The sequence below is a fragment of the Fringilla coelebs genome (assembly GCF_963513975.1).
Source record: "Fringilla coelebs genome assembly, chromosome: 3".
In the NCBI taxonomy this organism is placed as follows: domain Eukaryota; kingdom Metazoa; phylum Chordata; class Aves; order Passeriformes; family Fringillidae; genus Fringilla; species Fringilla coelebs.
The window spans coordinates 69,482,030-69,500,933 of NC_140030.1; the positions used below are offsets into that span (position 1 = coordinate 69,482,030).

Genomic DNA, 18,904 nt, shown 5'->3' on the forward strand with positions numbered 1-18,904 from the left:
ATCAGGTATGCTCATGGATGCTGAAGTTTGCACTGCATCCATCATAGAAGCCATGTATGCATAGGATGTACTATTCCAGCTCTCCTAGCACCACGGCATAAGAGAAAATTGGAAAGAAAATGACTATGCCACACATTGCATATCATGTATGCACTTGATACAGACTTCAGATTGACTTCAATTCAGTAATTTTCACATGGCATAAGACAAACACCAAGCTCCTGCCAAGGTCACATAATACCAGAAAGAAGGTACACATGCGTATATGGAGTCAAGCACATCTGAGAATATTCAAGAATTCCACAGAACATAACTAAGCACTTCAGCTCACTTCTAATTTTCCTTTATGACTTTCCAATACAAATGTGCAGTTCTGATTGTCAAATGTTTTCCCCAAATTATTCAGAATAACATTACAAATCAGTAATTTTAATTTACTCATCAAAATTCTTTGATATGATAATGAAACCCAAATATTAGTTAAGACACACAGAAAACCAAAAAGCCCCAATCACCACCCCCTTCCCAAACTGAAAACTACAAAAGCTTTTTATTCCACCTAAAAAAGTCTTTGATCTACCGGTCTAAACAATTGGTGGTCTGTGTAGACCATGCATTTCTGCCATGCAGCATGCAACAAAGCAGCACTTAACACAATGCAAAAATGACAAAGAAAACCAAGTGATGGCCATGCTAGTATTCGTCAAGGGTCTCCTTACCAAACAGTGAAATCCTATGCCTGACAAGAACTCCAAGTTTGCAGAACAGGCTGAAGACAAAAGAAAAACAAAAGAGAAGAGAAGGGAAAAGGAAAAAAATAAGGGAAGGAGGGGGGGAAAGAAAGAAAAAATAACAGCTGATATATGAGCAGGAAAAGCAACATGATGTCACGCAGAAAGAATCAATTGTCTGAGCAGAATGTGGGACAGAATACTAAAGAAAGAATTTTCAAGTGCATATCCTTAACAAACATGGTTAAATAAGCACATATTATAATTAAAAAAAAACAAACAAAAAAATTAAAAGCAAAGCTAATTAATATAAAAGCGATCTATACAATAACCCACAAGGAAATAACCATCAAAGCTTTAAAAAGTAAAATGTGGTCATTGTGCTACACAGGATACCACTAACAATTTGAAAACACAAGGCAACGGAATCAAATTAAGTGAGGTGTGTGATGGCAAATGTTTAACTAGTTCAATTAGGATCTTGTAAACTTGAACACAGCAAGAATTTTTCTTCAAATTTTTTTAAAATATCACCTCTTACATGGTTTTAAACAATATGATCAATGATTTTGCTTCACATGTTTGAACTACTTCCTGTGCTGATAAACAGCACTCTATTGCAAAAAAAGAGTGAAATTTTTTGTTAATTCATAGAAGGAGGAGCAAACTACCCTACCCAAATTGACCTGGGCTCCAGATTAAGTTGGAATTATATCAATCTTCAAGATCTGGTTTGGTATGAGAATTTTCACCAAAAACATCCATTTTTGTGGTATTATTTTATGCTGCAAACCCTTTCATCTGCTATAAATGACATGAACAATATCATGTCATTTTATTAAGCTACTTAATTAATAGGCACGCTGGCTATTTTTTAGCCTCTGATTTAAAAGCAAAAGATACAATAAGCATGTCTGCACAGCCTATGGATGAGATCTGAACATGTTGTTCCATTGACAGACAAGAGCACAGTGTCAAATGGAAACATTTATGTCCAGAATCACAACAGCCAGGTTAATGTGGGATTGTGGGATTGAATTAGCCAATGCACAGTGATCCACTCTAGCAACAGCAACTGCTCTGTTTTAGAAATGAGCCTGCTTGGTGCATGTTTGGGGATCTCAGTTCATTTTTTACTCCATGATGCAGACATAGACTATATATTCTTTTATGAGGATCCTGGATCACCAATTCCAACAGGAAAAGATGTAGAGAAGTATGTTAGCATCATATAGATTTTGTCTCAATTCTGGAAAAGACATAAATAGCTCACCACTCCATCTTATGTTCTGACAGACAAATGTTACCCAACTGACTGTGCCATTTAGCAGATGCTATGCTTTCACAGAGTGAGACTGAAACTATTATCTACAGTGCCTTTTGTTGAGGTCAAATAAATAAATAAATAACTCCAAATTTCCAATACCTAGATTAATATTCAGAACCAATTTCATACAACTACAGTAGTTCGAGAACTTGCAGCTTGGTCTACTGGATGAGAAATTGGAAAAACCCAATCATGAAGAGGTTGGTTACAAATACAACAGCACATAATGCCATCACATTTCAGGAAGAAGCCTGACCTATATTTGTCAGCAAACTATATTTAGATTTACTGTATTTTCTGAATATGGAATGGGTGTTTCATATGCTAAGACTATCACTGCATTATCAATATCCAAAATTATACTCTTCCACAGCTTAATGAATGCAAGTTTATCTCCACTGGAGAAGGAAAGCAGCCAGGAACTGCCCTCAGCTTAAAACAAATTTTAGGTGTAGGAGGTGCACTCAATGGAATTAGCTATTACTCATCCAAGATTTCCCTGCATCTATTTTCTTCTCCTTGGCTGACACATCTGTATGGCACATAACCCAATCAAGTATGGCAGCAGCTCTGATCTTTTTGCAGGACTGTAAGTTCTGGAATGTCACACGGCTATAGAGCATATGTGCATAAATCCTTAAGCAGCAGGTATGCTGATACAGCTGACATTTTCCAGAAGTAGGGAGTTTATTGGAATGACTTAGCATCTGTAAAAATACCATTATCCAGGACATTACCAACAGAAAATTAGCAGCTCATAGGACTGGAAAATTATTTATATGCATGCATTTTGATACAGTTTTTGAATCCCTTGAAGAACAGCATTCAGATAAGCTGCCACTTCAGATTAGTCCAAGAGATGACGCAAAGTCAATACAGCCATTACTTACTTGAGCTTAATATTGTGATAAAAACTTCACTCACACAATTTTGCAAGCTCTGCATGTCTTTACGACCACCAACTGGCTGTCAGCCTCAAAAGGCAACAATTCAATATTGCATGGTTCATGCCCAAGAACAGCCAAGAAGGCAATCATACATGCCCACATTACAGGTACTCAAGAGATCCTGTGTGAAGCTTGTAATCCACCTTACTAAATGGGAAATGTGGGTTTCCATTCAATCAGAAGTCAAATTAAATTAAAATATCTTAGAGAGATGGTCTGCAAAAAAGAGTAACTTCAGAGAAAGAATCAAGTATTTCCGTGATAGTACTACTCATTACTGTTTATAAAACTATAGAGCAGAAAGAATGCAACTCCCTTATTTTTATGATGGACATTAATAATGGTACTTATTGAAATTCATCTACAAATAAATTTGGCTTAATAAATCTAACATAAAATTTTGCAGGAATAATGATTTCAGTATATACCTATTTCTAACAGTTGGAAATATCAGAAAACTGATACATAATTGTATAGCCTCTGCCACAGACTGCGCAAGTGTTTTGCTGTTGAATATAAGCATAAATTGAAGTTCCCTGCATGCTAAAATCATCACCTTTTAAACAGCATATAATAACTCTGTACTCCTCTCCATTTTATACAATTAATTTTCCTAATGGGAAAAGAAAGTGAAAAATGCTTAATTTGTGCGTACATAAAAATATCTCTGTGCCTCCCACTTCTCACTTGCCCACAATCAACTACTGCTCTTTAAAGACCAACACACATATGCAAAGACATGAATATTATTTTAAGCTTTACCTTGTCACCATTTCTTTCTCTTTATTAGAGGCATGGCCTCCACTGCTGAGAGGCCTACTTGCTGAAGATAAGAAATACAGGCGATGATTTTTAAAATACTGATCAATCAAAGGGAGCACAACCTGAAATTATATCAAAAAGAATGGTTATCTCAAGACCTTCTTTACTATGTTCTGTATTATACTTTGTAGGTCACAACTAAAGACAGGAGATTTCAAACAGGTTTTCTGTTTTAAAACTTCTATCTGTTTGGGTTTTTTCTTTAATAGCTATTTCTCTGAATTTATTTAATATTCAAGGCATTTAATATGTCATCAAGAAAGGCAGAAGAAAAAAAAGTTACATTATCACTGGAACTTAAATGTGGCGGTTTTTTTGGAGGAGTACAAGGCAGAAAGTATAATTTAATTTTATCTCACAATTTAAGATTTTTCCTATACCACATAAACAAATACAACTACTGCTTTTTGGTCCTTTTAATGTAGGTTTAAAAAAGTTCACCTACAACTGTCAGCATGCTAACAGTACTTAGTTCTAGATTTTTCAAAACAACATCACTTACTAAAGGCTTGTGCCACAGAAGTTTTTCTGCTTACTTTCTGTGGTGATTATTACTCAGTGCCCACTACAGGTGTCAGCCAGCAGCTGATCCTAAACACATGGCTGATAAGAAAATACGAAAATGCTTCCTTTTTGGAGCATGGTTCACAAGAGAGTGGAATGCTAGCTTCTGAGTCAATCAGCTTGACAAATAATACCACATGGAAGTACTCTAAGGCATTGAAGTAACAATTTACTGCAAAGGACACCAGAGTTAGAAAATGCTACAATCAGTCACCTTTTCTTACTCACTAATGAATTCAAAAGGTATTTTGAATATGCAAAGATCATACAAGATTTTATGTGTGAAAGGCAGCAGCAGATTTTCTTGGTTTATAATGTGTTTATGTGACAGAAAAAGGAGAATTGTGCTGGGAGGAATTTCATGGCTGTCAGGAGGAAGGGGAAGGGAAAGTGCGAAGTCCTGCACCTGGGGAGGAATAAGTCCAGTTACCAGGACACACTGAGGGCAAATCAGCTGAAAAGCAGTTTTTCAAAGAAGGACCAGGGGATCCTCAGTGGACAGCAAACAGACCATGAGCCAAAAATGCAATCTTATTGCAAAGGCAGCCAACAGCAGCGTGGATTGAACTAAGCAGAGTGCTTGTCAGCTGGTCCAGGGAGGGGGTTCTTCCTCTCAACTCTGGTGAGAGCACATCTGAAGTGCTTTATCTGGTTCTGGGCTCCCCAGTACAAGAGAAACATTGACATACTGGAGAGAATCCAGTGAAGGGTCACAAAAACTATTAAGGAACTAGAGGATCTTTCAAATGACAAGAGATTGAGGGAGCTGGGACCCTAACCTGGAGAAGAGAAGGCTCAGGGATGATCTCATCCATGTATGCAAACATCTGAAGGGAGGGGGTAAAGAAGATGGACCCAAGCCCCTTCCAACTGTGACAGGACCACAGTCAATGGGCACAAACTGAAACATGGCAGGTTCACTCAGACCATCAGGAAACACGTTTTTACTGTAAGGGTGACTGAGCACTGGCACAGGTTGAGCAGAGAGACTGTGGAGTCTCCACCCTTGGACATATTCAAAAGATGTCCAGACATGACTCTCTGAAACTGCTAAGCAAAGGGTTCTTCCAACCTCAGCCATTGTGTGACTCCATGATGGAGACACCAACACGGTTCTAAAACAAGAGAAATAACTACCATGACACTGACAGACACACAGCCATGTTAATTCCAATAACTATTGCTCACATTAACCCACCTGAAGATTGCAAAAGAGAAAAATCTTCAAAATTAGACTAAGCCAGAAAACAAAAAATGTAGGGAGTTTCTGAATAACACCATATGAGCAGATTCATATCATGGAGCAGGAAATAATGAGAATAAAAAATATAGTCTGGTAATCTTCCCACATCTGTACTTCATCCCACATTGTTTTCAAGCTATTTTTATAGCTGTTTTTAATTAATAAAAGAATGAATTTAACACAGAAAAACACCACTATAAGAATAACAGTGACTAAAAAATATGTTCTCACTTCTGTTAATCACTATGTTGACAAAGAATAAGCAAAAATATACTGTACTTTGGCAAAAAACTTGATTTCTTGTTCATATGGGAATTGCTCTCCTTTGCCTCTGCTGCCACCATCTGCAAAGAGAAGAAAAATAAGTTCCTTGTCATGTATCCTAATTGCAGTCTACTCTGCATTTTTCTTAGGAAGTGTACACTATAAACAAATAATACTGGTCATCTTTAGATGTAGATTTAAGGTACCTCAAATAGTATAGGCACTAGTTAAAGTGGCATTTTATGACTACCTCATTAGAGGAAAAGTAACAGCAAATAAAATGTATAAAGAATAACTGCCCAAATCTTCATAAAAGTGTAGGCATCTCATAGTCCAAAGAGATATGGATGTTTTTGTAAGATAAAAATCTGGTGCTATGTTTATCTTTTCCTGTTACAGGTGACAATTTGGAAACCTGAACTAAGATGCTAATAAAACACCTTTCTCCAGTTGTTCCCAGGAGAAATGCAATTAACGAATTCTCATTCCTTATTTATGAACTTGGTACTAAAGAACAAAATTAATGGTTAGATCTATCCAACTAAAATTTATATTGCTTCACTCTTCCCTTACCATAAAAAACAAAATCTCTTTCAAAATAAAATCTCTTACAGCTCCCAAACTATTTCTCATTTTTTTAATGTCTTCTCTTTCCATTAATCTATTGAGGGACACAAATGGTATTTGTTCCACCAATGTTTCTAGTGTTACAATATTGAATCATTATCATTCTTGCAGTTATCCCAACTTTATGTAATTAAGAATGATGAAGCCATGGTAATCAAGGATAAGCAGCAGAAGTAGCCTGGTGAGTTATCAAGACCAGACTTGTGCTACTGTAAGTAACCATGGCATATAACAACTCCTGAATTTGCCAAATTTCCACATTAAAACTAGATTGGTTTTTAGGTGAGCATTGATTTGTTCAACCACCCTGATGTTTCTGTTACTGCCATTTACAGCATATATCACTATAGGCACAGTATGTGTTATATGTCATTGCAACTCCCATAGTCACAACAGAAGTAGCATCTGGCCAGGGCTTTTTTGGCTTTTACTGCTCATGTAAGAAGTCAGCTTGGGTCACCAAACTTTTGTATTTTTTTTTCTTCACCAAAAGGAGAAAAAAGTTAAATCCTTCATAGTGCTGTTCACAAAACATGGGCTGGGTATCTGTGAAAGAACATTCCCATTGTGGGAGTTTGTTGAAGATGTTTCTCTACTCCCTTTTTAGACAAAATTTTAGAATGGTTCAAATGACTGGTTTCATTTGCTCTCTGAAAAAGGGATTACATGTGAATAGTAACTATTATTGTGCACATGTGAGACATTATAATTTAGCAAGAGGGCAGCTATTTTTCTTTTTCAAAGAATGAAAGTCATACATTTTTGCTGAAAATTTTTAATCTGATGAATGAATATGTGAAATTGGAATGAATAGCAGTTTTGTAACTCCAAAATTAATGATCTTCATCAAGTACAGGAAATTAAAGGGAAAACTAGTCCAGAAATGTACCAATCTTTAAAAAATTTTTCTGGTTGTTTTTATAACATTAGAAATCTTAGCTAATAATTGTTTTAAAAAATGTGCAAGGGATACTATACCAAACTCCAAAATGTACTGATGGGCTTCATCCACATATCTTATAAGCTGCTGAAGGAAACTATAGGCAAAGCGTTTCTCAATGGAAGGCGTGTCTAATTCCAGGTCCTTAAGCCCTCTGTAAAAGGAAGTAAGTAAATTTTTACACATACAGAAGGACTCCAAGCAGTCTTACCAGTCCCTGTAGTCTGACACCATTTTCTCTGGTAATTCTTCATGTGCTTATTAATATAAGATTTTTTTGTGTTTAATGTAAACAGCACTCTCACACTTACTTAGATTCTGAGCAATTTGTTAAGACACAAGTAGATTTCCCAACCAGAAGGCTAGAAAAAAAATTACACTTGTCAATCAAAATAATCCACTATTATTATAATTTCTTTCCATTATTTGTATTATCTTACATTTCCCTACAGGGACTGATTCTTGGGTGAGGAAGTTTGGAAGCTGAAAAAATACTTTGGTTTAATCAAACTAGAAGTAAATCTAAATATCCATCACTACGACTTTTCCCAAAAAGTCTGCTGGCAATTGCTTTTCCAGCATGTTCCATCCATGTTAGTTACTAGTCTGATATAAAAAGAAATCATCTTTCCACAAGAATGAAACTCCAAAGCGTGAATCCATGTCATGGGATGACATCCCTAGCAACAAGCTGGCACTGGCACAAGCCTTGTTTATGCAGGATCAGGACTTAATTGATGGCACATGAAACAGCTATTCTTAAACAGCGAGGGAATCAGTCACACCTCATCTCCCCCCGACTCATGCACCAAGTTAAATTGGTACTCAGCTGGGTTGCAAGTTTAAAAAGTATACCTACTGCACATATACAGAATAGAATTGCCTGTGTATTGCACATTTATGCTTTAAATTAAAGCATATGCCTAGAGACACAAATCTGGTAGACAAAAGATAAAAGAAACAACGCTGGAGAGCAAAATTCTCAAGTTTACCAACTAAAGGACCATTAAGAAACTTCAGACAAAACTTGGAGAGGGCCACCTGAACTTTGGAACTCCTAAGAGAAAGGGACATGAGAATTTGGATTATTTAAACCAGCTCAGTACACAAAGCAATGATAAAATGTCCAGGGGGAAGAATAAAAAGCAAAGTGCAGAAGGGACGAAAGCAGATTTCAAAATAGCTTGTCACATGTAAACTGTCAAATCAATTGACTGACTGAGCCCTGTACCTTATCACTAGAGTTTGTCCTATATTGTTATTAAATGCCTTAGTACCTGTATCTCTGTGTAATGTCACTCACTATTCCATCTGCTGTCAGGAGTAGATGGCAGCTACTGTCAAGACCAGCATGAGCTGGATACTGGGCCAGCAACTGGAGTCAGGCTCGGGGTGTAGGTGCCCCCAGGTCTATGATAAGTGGGGTGAAGAAAGGTCTCAAGAATCAGTAGTTGGAGACAGCACAGCTTTGGGGAACAGCTCTATGGGCCCTACAGACCTTGAGCCCAGAGTGGCAGCTTCAGCAGGGGACTGGCATAAGTGCATTTGGTCACAGCCATTGGAGTCAGACAGTCAAGGGCACAGAGCAGTGTCTGCAACTCCAGCAACCGGAATTCCCAATTGCCTGCCACAGGGGCAGGACTGCTGTGGTCTAAAAAAACTCCAGCTAATGTGAAGGAGCAGGGTCAGTAAGATGAGTGAGGGCTTCTGCACCAGCAGCTGAAGTGGGCCTGAGTGGCACATGCTTGGTAGGGAGCAAATGCTTCTATCTTCCCTGAAGCCACTTTGCATGGGGGTGCAGAGACCTAACATTCACTGCCAAACAAAGAAATGGGAGCAAGGTATATGTGGAAAGTACAGCGGTGAGCAGACCAAACTAAAACATGAATCAGGCCCTTGTTCGTTCAGACAAGGTAGTTGTCAAAGGTGCAGCAAGTACATTGAGTTTAACATCGTGGAAAAGGCTCATTTAACCAGCACAGGAGGGTGCAGATGGAGCAAGAACGAGTTACGAGACCACGCGTGCGTCCAAGTTAATGGTTATTTCACCATCCCTCTTAGCCTTCTGCTCCCTAAAAAACCCTAAAAGCCACTTTTCACTCGTGTTTAGCAGGAGTAAAAAGGGTTGTTACTCCTGAATGTAGCTGATCATATTGACAAGGAATAAGGAAAGAAAACTTTGCTGTTTGACATCCTTCTTTGTACATCCCACTGAACTGAGAGGAAGTAAACTCCATGATTCTAGCTAACCTGTAAGATTTTACCAAAATTATCAGATTAACTGTGGGACTCTAGAAACAGACTGGAATTCATATTTGATAGAAAAGAATGGAAGTAGGCAGATTTTAGGTAGATGTACAAGACTAATTCACAGTGATTACTTAAATTGATCTCAGTGACTGTTTCATTCACTTAGTAATGTTCAAGTCATGCAAGGCTCAGATATGCTTTCAGCCTTTTCTAGAGATTCTGATTTCCTCAGTCATGCTGATAAGGCAGAAAAGACTCTGACTTAATTAAAATTTTATTCATGCTACATTTAGAAGGTAAATACACCCTATTAAAATGAATTATGCATGTTATTCAGCAGACTATTCACTATTATTACACTTACACTGTGGATTGTTGAAAAAAATATTTTAAAACATCACTTTTTACTTTCAAAATATTTAAATAATACTGTAAATTAACTCAATTGATATGTTAGTCATGTGTTTTAGAAATAAAACTGTCTTATCTTACCAATCATCTAGAAATTCCTTTAGAGAGAGACATGTGCTTGAAGATGTGTAGAACCTGTAACTAAGACTTAATAATTCCATCACTTGTAGAAAACTAAAAGTTTACTAACAGTTGGATCAGAAAGAAAAAGCTGCAATATTGAGAGGGAAGGCAGAAAATATGCAGATATTCCAGAGAACTCTGTTCATGCCTTCCAAAACCCCTGCTACTAACTCCGTAATCCTTTTCTTCCTTACAATGTTTTATAGGAAGGAGCTCATCCTTATTCCCAGGTACTGAAACATTAAAAAATGATCATAGAGTCCTGGTCTGATGGAAGATACCCCAAAAAACAAGCAATGACAGAAACCAAAAAACCCCACCACAACAAACCAAACCACAAAACAAAACAGAAAAGACCACAGAGGATTATGAAAAAGACCACTGAGGACTACCAGAAACCTTCTGGGACATTAATACTGAATTGAGAATTACCTGGAGACAACATATCCATTAATCTGTAGAAATTTCAGAATATCCTGTGCTTTTTCTCTGTCCTTGGCTTTTTCTTTGGCTGTGAGTGTATCATAAGGGACAAGAAGGGGATGGTTGCCTCCTCCTACTATGAACCATCAAGAGAATTAAAAATTAAAGAGTTTTCTGTTGACAGTTACAGTATGTAAAAGTACTATCACAATAATACACAGCATGTTACAGTAAATTCAAGTCTGAAATAACAATATACTTGTCTGTTTCTTTACACAAACTTTAAAAAACATCCAAATAGAAACTGTGATATGGTTACATCATTCTAAGATATTTGCTGCAAGTACAAGACAAATATGCTGAAGCCTTTGCTAAATATGCAAAAAACCCTTAAGGAAGAAGAAAATGCTTAGTGGTTACAAACATCTATTATAACTACAACTTCATTTAATGAAACTGAAAATATTTCAATAAATAATACATCATTTCCTCAGAAAACCTATATTTAAACAAATATATAAACATATATGAAGTCCTGCTTTTAAACATTCTAAAGACAGGGTTCATCAAGTTTTGCAAGATACACAAATATCTAAAAATATATTAAAGTGATACAGTTTCTACTTTATAGTAATAAATTAAAGACAGAAAATTAGGATACATCATTCAAACATGGAACACACTACCATCCAGCAAAATCAAAAGAGTTCTGCAAAACTACAGGTAAAAAGAATAAACTTCATTGTATTGCTTACTAAAATCTGATGTATTGATATCTACCACATGTATATATTTAATTTGGAAGGGAAATGAAGTTGCTATTGTTAACATAAATATCTGCATAAAAAGCAACATTCTCAGGAGTACAACTTCTAAAATCACTATCACATAACACAACACAATAAATTCCTATGGCAATTTCTCTGAAACCCCAGGAAACTGTAGGGGTAATGATAAGATTTATCTCTGGAAAAAAAAAACAACAAAGAAAGTATCTAAAAATAATAATCATTTTTAAAAGGAACAAATTCCCTATAGAAAATATTGGAGACATACCACTGGATGATTTTTTTTAATGTACATATTCTGAAGTTTTCAATTAGTTTTGCCTGAATCTATTTAAGTACATGCAAATTAAAAACATAGTGGGCAAGTCTGATGGTGGATTGGGCTATTTTGTTTAATATGGATTTGTCTTAGGAAGTATAATCTTTAACATTGGGATGATTGGATTTTATTCTCTTATCACCAACATGATGCAATTGTACCACAGGACAGCTGAAGACAGAAAAATGCACATAAGTCTACATTATTCTTCTCTTCTTTACACATGGGTAAAAAAATAAAAAGACTAGCATATAAATATACTGGAGGAAAGCCCTCAGAATTTTTGGAGGCCAAATTTTGCTCAGCTGACAAATTCATCTACTTTTCACATACAAAACCTCTCTATAAGAAGCCTTCAATCACTACAGCTACCTCAGCCTTCCCATACTGCATAACACAACAAACACTATTGTATATACTAAACAGCATTCTCATTGAAATGCTTCTCATAGGCAAAATTCTGCTTTCAAAGCTGTGAAATGCAGTTGAAATATTGAAATATCTCATCTTCCTGTAGTCTATGACTTCCCAAACTTGGACCATCCTGAGGAAGGTTTTACAGAAAAGGAATAATATAAAAATCATATAAAGGGGAAATATAATTAAAAGAATGGAAATATAAAGTGATTATCAAAGGCACTTCCAGATAGAACTTTGCTTTTTTATAAAACCTTAACTGATATACCTTTTCTTGAATTTTACAAATTTAGACCAACTTTGGTGCATACAATATACAACTAGACACCTTCAGATAAGGTAAAATCCTAGCTTCAATAATTTGCAACTGAGAACTTGTTTTCTCCATGTACTAATATAGTTTAAAAAAAAATCAGCTTTACTACAAATAAAGAAATGCTTTTTACACAGAGGAAAAACAGTAATTTACACAACAGATGAAAAAAAAATTTCATTTAGGTTAGCAGAGATCATGAAGCACATGCAATTTTTATATGGAATCAAGCATCTGCTCTAGGTTTTTCCCCTTGTCAATTCAACACACAATATGTGCAGTACTTAGTAAACACCCTTCAGATCTATGTGCAATAAAAGAAGCAATACAAATGAAATCATAGCCCATTGGGTAATAGTCTGAAAGATTAACGCTAGAAGGAAAATGGATTAATGTGCTTAAGTTTATTTACAACCTTTGAGTTTCCTTCCCTTGATATATCTGAACTGGTAGACTACTTAAACAAGAAGAGTTACAATGGGTACTATAAAAATTTTCAGGCACTAAAAATCACAGTCAAGAATAGATACTTCACTGTTTCTTCTTTGTCAATTTAAATTTGCTGTTCCTTTTTCTTTTTCATTTTTTCTGAAATGCATGACCTAAAATAGTCACAGAAAATACATAGAGTTAACATTACCTTTTGCTTCAAGTTCCAGTTTCTTTTTCTTTGCCCATATGTTATGGTAGTTTTCAGCCATCATCTCAGCCATAGCCTAAGGAAAATGGAGAGCTTAGTGATGTGGGTTGCAATGAATAACTCTCAAGAGGGACAAGTTTCTGGCTGATATTAAATAACAAGTTTTGTTCTCTGGGAAGTGCAATACAATTACACTGTAATGGCTCACTGGAACGAAGTTTTTACTGAAAAAATATCGTATAGAATTTGGGTAGAATCAGCATGAGCTATATGAGTCAGGAACCTAGTGCTGAAGAAAGAACTCTTAGTGTAGAAAACAAGAAACCAGAAAGGGAAGAATAGTCTGGAAATAGTACTTGGGTGTCAGATGAGGGACTTCATTCTGAAAACAAGGCTAAAAAGAACCTTCTGAAGGCACTGTCAAGGGAAAGAACAGCAAGCCAGAGGACTAAATCAACATTGTTATTGTTGGCTGTGGCAGATGCATTATAAACTCAAGGATATAGCTTCTTCTCTGTGGATGCTGTGCTCATTTGTGCGACCACACTGTTAAAACTACCAACTGCTTTAGAGCATAAATTAGTCTATACATTCTTCCTTCTTCAGACTGGTGAACTAGAAGCTAGACCCTGAACTAAGCAAAACAGACCAGCTCTCCAGTCTACCTAGCAGGAAGTGTTCCAACATGAAACAACTTTTTAAACTCACCTCTGCTGTCCTTCTGGTTGTGTACTCTCTAATTGTACAGAGTGGTGGAATTTACTGCAGATTTCACTTTACATTTCTTTCATGAACCTACAGAGACCTTCTCATCTTCAGTAAGGATTTTGAGTAATGAGTATTTCTCAATACCAATTTCTTTATCTGTGAGAATACTCATGAATTGAGAGTTTTCAGCCATATCTTATCTGTGCGCAAGACGATTTGTTTCATAAACTTTTTTCCACTGAATAAATGATAATATATTCCTGCTGTGTATGGTAGATGCCTTCTGTCATGCACACTCTGATCCTGGTATTTTGATGATCCCAGTTAGGACCTTAAAAGGATGCACAGTAGTCTGTGTTTTTATAGCACCTAGCAAAGCAGAGCACTATGAAAATGTTTTTAGAGCAAGACCTAGATGCTCATGGAGCTAGGATGTGACCAGGTGGCTTACGACCAAAATGAGGAGTATTTTGCACACTTACAATTTAAGATATGGTCCCAATTCTTGCTAGATAACCCTGAACTCCAACTTAAACGATATTAAACATTTTCCAAAATGTTCAAAATTACATACAGTTAATTTTTAAAACTCAGATCTCACTAACAACCAACATGTTTAGATATTTCCTCAGTATCTGTATCAGGACAATTAATAGCTGAAAATACATTTTAATTAAATTTGCTTAGCTTTTAAGTAACAGATTCTGAAGCTGGTTTCAAAGAAGACCTCTCTTCATAGGGCAAATGAATGATAAAGCCAACAAGCTCTGACTTATAGCTAAGGGCTGCAAAGGAAATACAAGTAATGACAAGAGTTAGAGGGTACACCATAAAAAAAAATGAGCAAGGGACAAACAGAAGTTCCAATGCCCTTTCTATGTGACTTGTGACAGGATGATTACTTTTATCTGGGCTTGCTTTACTGCATCATAATATTATGATGATGTTCACATCATGAGTTGTTTCCTAAGCATTAAACAAAGTCTGCCAAGCCTTTCAACTATACTGAGTTTATACAAACATTAAATGTCATAATTGTAAGGAGCCTTTCTCATCAATTTAAGAACCTAATGGTAGAGGCAGTTATTCAATTATCAATTTTATGAACTCTTTGGAATGATCAGCAATCTAATGACAGTTAATTGGCAGAAAATCTTTTAAAGCTAGTCAGCAATCTAAAACTGCTACAGCTATGAAACTGGAAACTGCAAGACAAATCAAGGAGTGGAAATCCAATGAGAGAATTTGTTTAGAGGTACAGTAGAGTATATACTACACAGTTAGTCAATTAATTTGCTACCACTGCATGTTTGCACTATGTCAAAGCCCAGTATGGGCAAAGTTAAGCCTCTGTTTCAGGACTCAATTGTAGTCAACTTTGAACACCATGTTGCCATCACTAGACTGGTACAAACAGTCATGCTAACTCATTTAAAGCTATTTAGTATATGTCTAGAGTACACTGAAATTGTACTCACAGGAAATTTTCAGACTGTAAAAGCTAGCACCATACTCCAGCAAGCACCATGAAAAAAATTCTAGCTAATAACAGGAACAGACCATCAACTAAAATATACATTGGTCCAAATAGTAGCAACCTACGGACACATCTGTCAAAATCCTACCCCCAATTCCTTCATTCTCTATTCTCACAGTACTTAATGGTTTCTGATTCTCATTCTGTCAGTTTAGAGAAAAAGAGCGTTGACAAAATGCTTTGAAACGATGGTGGAGAATGAGTGGGGAACAGAAAAATTTGATGCTGCTAGCTCTTCTGAACAGGATTCTCTTCAAAATGGCAAATGTTCACAAAAAAATCAATCCAGAACTAAAGAAAATTTCAAAGGTTTTCAACATGAACCATGATTTTAAGCAACAGAGGATCAGAGAGCAACAATAAAAAAGACCAAAAAGCCCCCGCCAAATCCAAAGCATACCAAAATAGGTAATATTTGGTACCAAATTGTTTAAAATAAACTAGCAAAACAGACAAAATTAAATTGTAGAACAAACCATAAGCATTTCAGGTGTTTCTGACTTACATGTAAGTCTCTGGAGAGGGTGACATTGCTCATGTCAATTGCTCGAGGAGTGTAACCATGGGCTGTATCTACAGAGATCTGAATGACAAATGTGCAAAACAGTGGAGTTACGCAAGCATTTAATATGAAGAAGTTAATGTTAACAAGACACTGAAAGTAATAAAGAAATTTAAAGAAAAAGTCACTTGTAAATCTCTGGAGAGCAAAAGAATCTTTTGTGGCCCAGCTGAAAATATATCGGTGTGGTAAACTTAAGTGAGAATTAGGCAGAGGGCAACAAAGTTTGTTCCCAAAGATAGATGGGCATCAGACACAAATCCCTTTCATTTAAATACAAATTTCACTTGAACTCATTTAGAGTTTGAACTTACTGTCGACAAGGATAAAGTTATGATTAAATCTCTGCATTATCTAGAGAATTTTTTTTCTTGGCAATTTCACACAATCTAGTTTAAAGTGAATTCAGGAAAAAAACCAAACTTTTAATTTAACTTTTCAACCCTATTTATACATTTAAGACTAGAACCTATAAACAGTTATCTTTTACCTTCTGTCCCTCCTACCCACCCAGAATATATCACAATTTTTTCATTCTTTGTTTTTACTGTCTAAATTTATCAGAGGCTTGGTCATTACACTGACACAAATGGTCAAAGGAGGATAGAAAGTGACAGAGGTTCCCTGGGTGACAAGCCACTGGCACAAGAAGTGTGGCTAGAAAAGAGGCATTGACAGGCTTTCCTCTATGCATTATGCAGTAACAGGTACCTCTTGCTTCAAAAAGAACAGTGTCCAGGACTTTCTGCCTATGTGTGACACTGTCTTCAGAAACATGCATATGAGCATACAGAGCCCTAAAAGTTCAAAGGCTTCCTTTCAAAAGGCAGTTATTGTTAATAGAGAACAGAGTTTTTAGGAAAGTGGCTCACTTGACTGGTTTGAGATATGCGACGCGTCCGATTATACAGGGCCATGGAATCTCCTTCCCGCGTTCTTTCAATTCGCCATCCCCATGCCAGCATGGTTTTGAGTGATTCTTTGATTGGCCATCGATAAATTTCTTTCTCCTAGAAGAATATACATGCAATAATTAACTTGTTTATGCTGCACAGAGCAAAAAGTAACTATTGGACTTTTTCCTGGTTATACTGAGATGCAAAGAAACGTGCTGAATTCAACCATTATGGCTCAGGGTTATTGAAACGATGCAAATAAATCATATAGATATAAAAAAGTTTATTTATCATTCCAGAGGTGGGGAGAAGAATTCTGGCCCCGCGGGAAGCTGATGATCTCAGGGAAAACTGTGTTAATAGCAAGAAATCAAGGGTGGAGCAGAAATTATCAGGAGTAATGCAGTGTTTTATCTGCGACATGAACCAAACACCATAATCACAGAATCATAAGCAAGTCTGTGTTGGAAGCGAACTCTGGACATCTTTTGCCTCTACCTTCTGCTGAGTTCAGATAAGGCACCTAACTGGGCTATCAAGATTAGGTTATCTAGGTCTTGCTGCATCATGCCTTCAACATGCAGCTGATTTCACCACCTCTTTGGGTGGTTATTTCCACATTTAATCTGTCAAGAAGAATTTTTAGAAAGCATTTCTGCTAAAGAAGCTGACAGCCATCGCCTCTTGTCCTCTCACTGTGCACCCTGTGAAGAGAATGCATCCATCCATCTTCTCTGTAACTAACGCTTAGGAACCAGGAAACCAAGACCATATCTCCAGCAGCTTTCTCCTCTTTAAGATGAAAAAGAACAGTTCCTTCAGCATTGCTTTATTTATATCAAGTTCTCCAGATGTCATGGTTTTCTGCTGGAGACCAGACAAAGCCTAAACCTAAAGCACTAAGCAAGAAGACATTCCTGTACAGCCTTACTGCAAAAAAAGAGTGGCAATATCACATTTTGGTTTCACTGTAAGTAATGCAATGTAGTTTAAGCTTTGTGAGAAAAAGTTTGAGTGCCCTATTCATAATACAATGAAACCCTTCCATATCGTTTCAGGATTTTGAGAAAGGCAACAACCACACATTAGCTGACACAGTGTGAGCATTTTTTCTCTTAAAATGACGAAAAGACAAGGCAATATTTTCAGTGATATTTCAGCAACCCTCAATCAAGCATGAACAAATCCCTTACCTTTTCAGACAGTAACTTATATTGTTTCATTAATGGTTGCACTTTTGCAGATTCAGAAAATGTTTCACCATAGGTCCATCCATTGGCAAACTGAATAAGAAGGATAAAATGGGGAAACATGGAAAATTATGAAAAATCCTTTCCATTGGTAGAAATTAACTGAATAATGCTTCTGCAGAGCTGTTCTCCTAAAGTTTCCTTTCTACTATTTCCTCAACCAACATTTATATTATTTAAAAATAAAAATATTAATCATGCAGCATGCCATCCTTTTGCAAAATAACGATTACCAAAGGAACCATATCGATACATTTTTATTTTTTATATATGATTTTTATAAAGCAGAATACTGTACTACAGTTGAGGAACTATTTTTTTAACACTGGACAAACAAAATGCACAAAGGAATAAAAAGGATAAAGAGCTTATTTGGTTAAAAAAAAAAGAGAAAGAAAATTCAGGTCCATAAAACTGTTAAACAATACACAAATATATTTAGTCAAAAGTCACCAAAAAAATTATGAAATGATTAAACACTCTTTTGAAATACTCATATGCATTTAAGAAACTTTCCCACAAATATGTGAGAAAATAGTATATCTATATCTTACCCGCATACCAGCTTGTAACATCATGAAAAATAATAATATTCAGAGTAAAATCTTTTATAGATGAAATTGATTCAAATAAAAATATGATTTTGCTTTAAGAGGAATGTAGATTTTACCTTTTCCATCGACCATTTGTCATGAGCATGTTCTGCATATTTGTTAATAAAATATTCTAGCTTTTCAGGGATTGTAATGCTGAAAGTGAAAAGAAAATCAGCATTATATCACACAGGCTAAAACTGAATGTT

At 36.0% G+C, this 18,904-nt stretch overlaps 1 protein-coding gene across 6 annotated transcripts in view; it reads right to left on the minus strand.

Moving 5' to 3' along the window:
- RYR2 (ryanodine receptor 2) overlaps nucleotides 1–18,904 on the minus strand; it is a 377,699-nt gene that overhangs the window by 81,809 nt on the left and 276,986 nt on the right. For 4 of the 6 annotated variants that reach the window (XM_084203478.1, XM_084203477.1, XM_084203476.1 and 1 more), the window contains 10 exons: nucleotides 18,773–18,851; nucleotides 18,046–18,135; nucleotides 16,829–16,966; nucleotides 15,900–15,977; nucleotides 13,150–13,225; nucleotides 10,682–10,808; nucleotides 7,504–7,619; nucleotides 5,914–5,978; nucleotides 3,768–3,889; nucleotides 720–769 (listed from right to left, as the gene is read on the minus strand). In XM_084203478.1, the coding sequence (XP_084059604.1) occupies nucleotides 720–769; nucleotides 3,768–3,889; nucleotides 5,914–5,978; nucleotides 7,504–7,619; nucleotides 10,682–10,808; nucleotides 13,150–13,225; nucleotides 15,900–15,977; nucleotides 16,829–16,966; nucleotides 18,046–18,135; nucleotides 18,773–18,851 (941 nt within the window). The remainder of the gene's footprint in view (nucleotides 1–719; nucleotides 770–3,767; nucleotides 3,890–5,913; nucleotides 5,979–7,503; nucleotides 7,620–10,681; nucleotides 10,809–13,149; nucleotides 13,226–15,899; nucleotides 15,978–16,828; nucleotides 16,967–18,045; nucleotides 18,136–18,772; nucleotides 18,852–18,904) is intronic. The other 2 variants (XM_084203479.1, XM_084203475.1) reach the window with 1 other exon arrangement.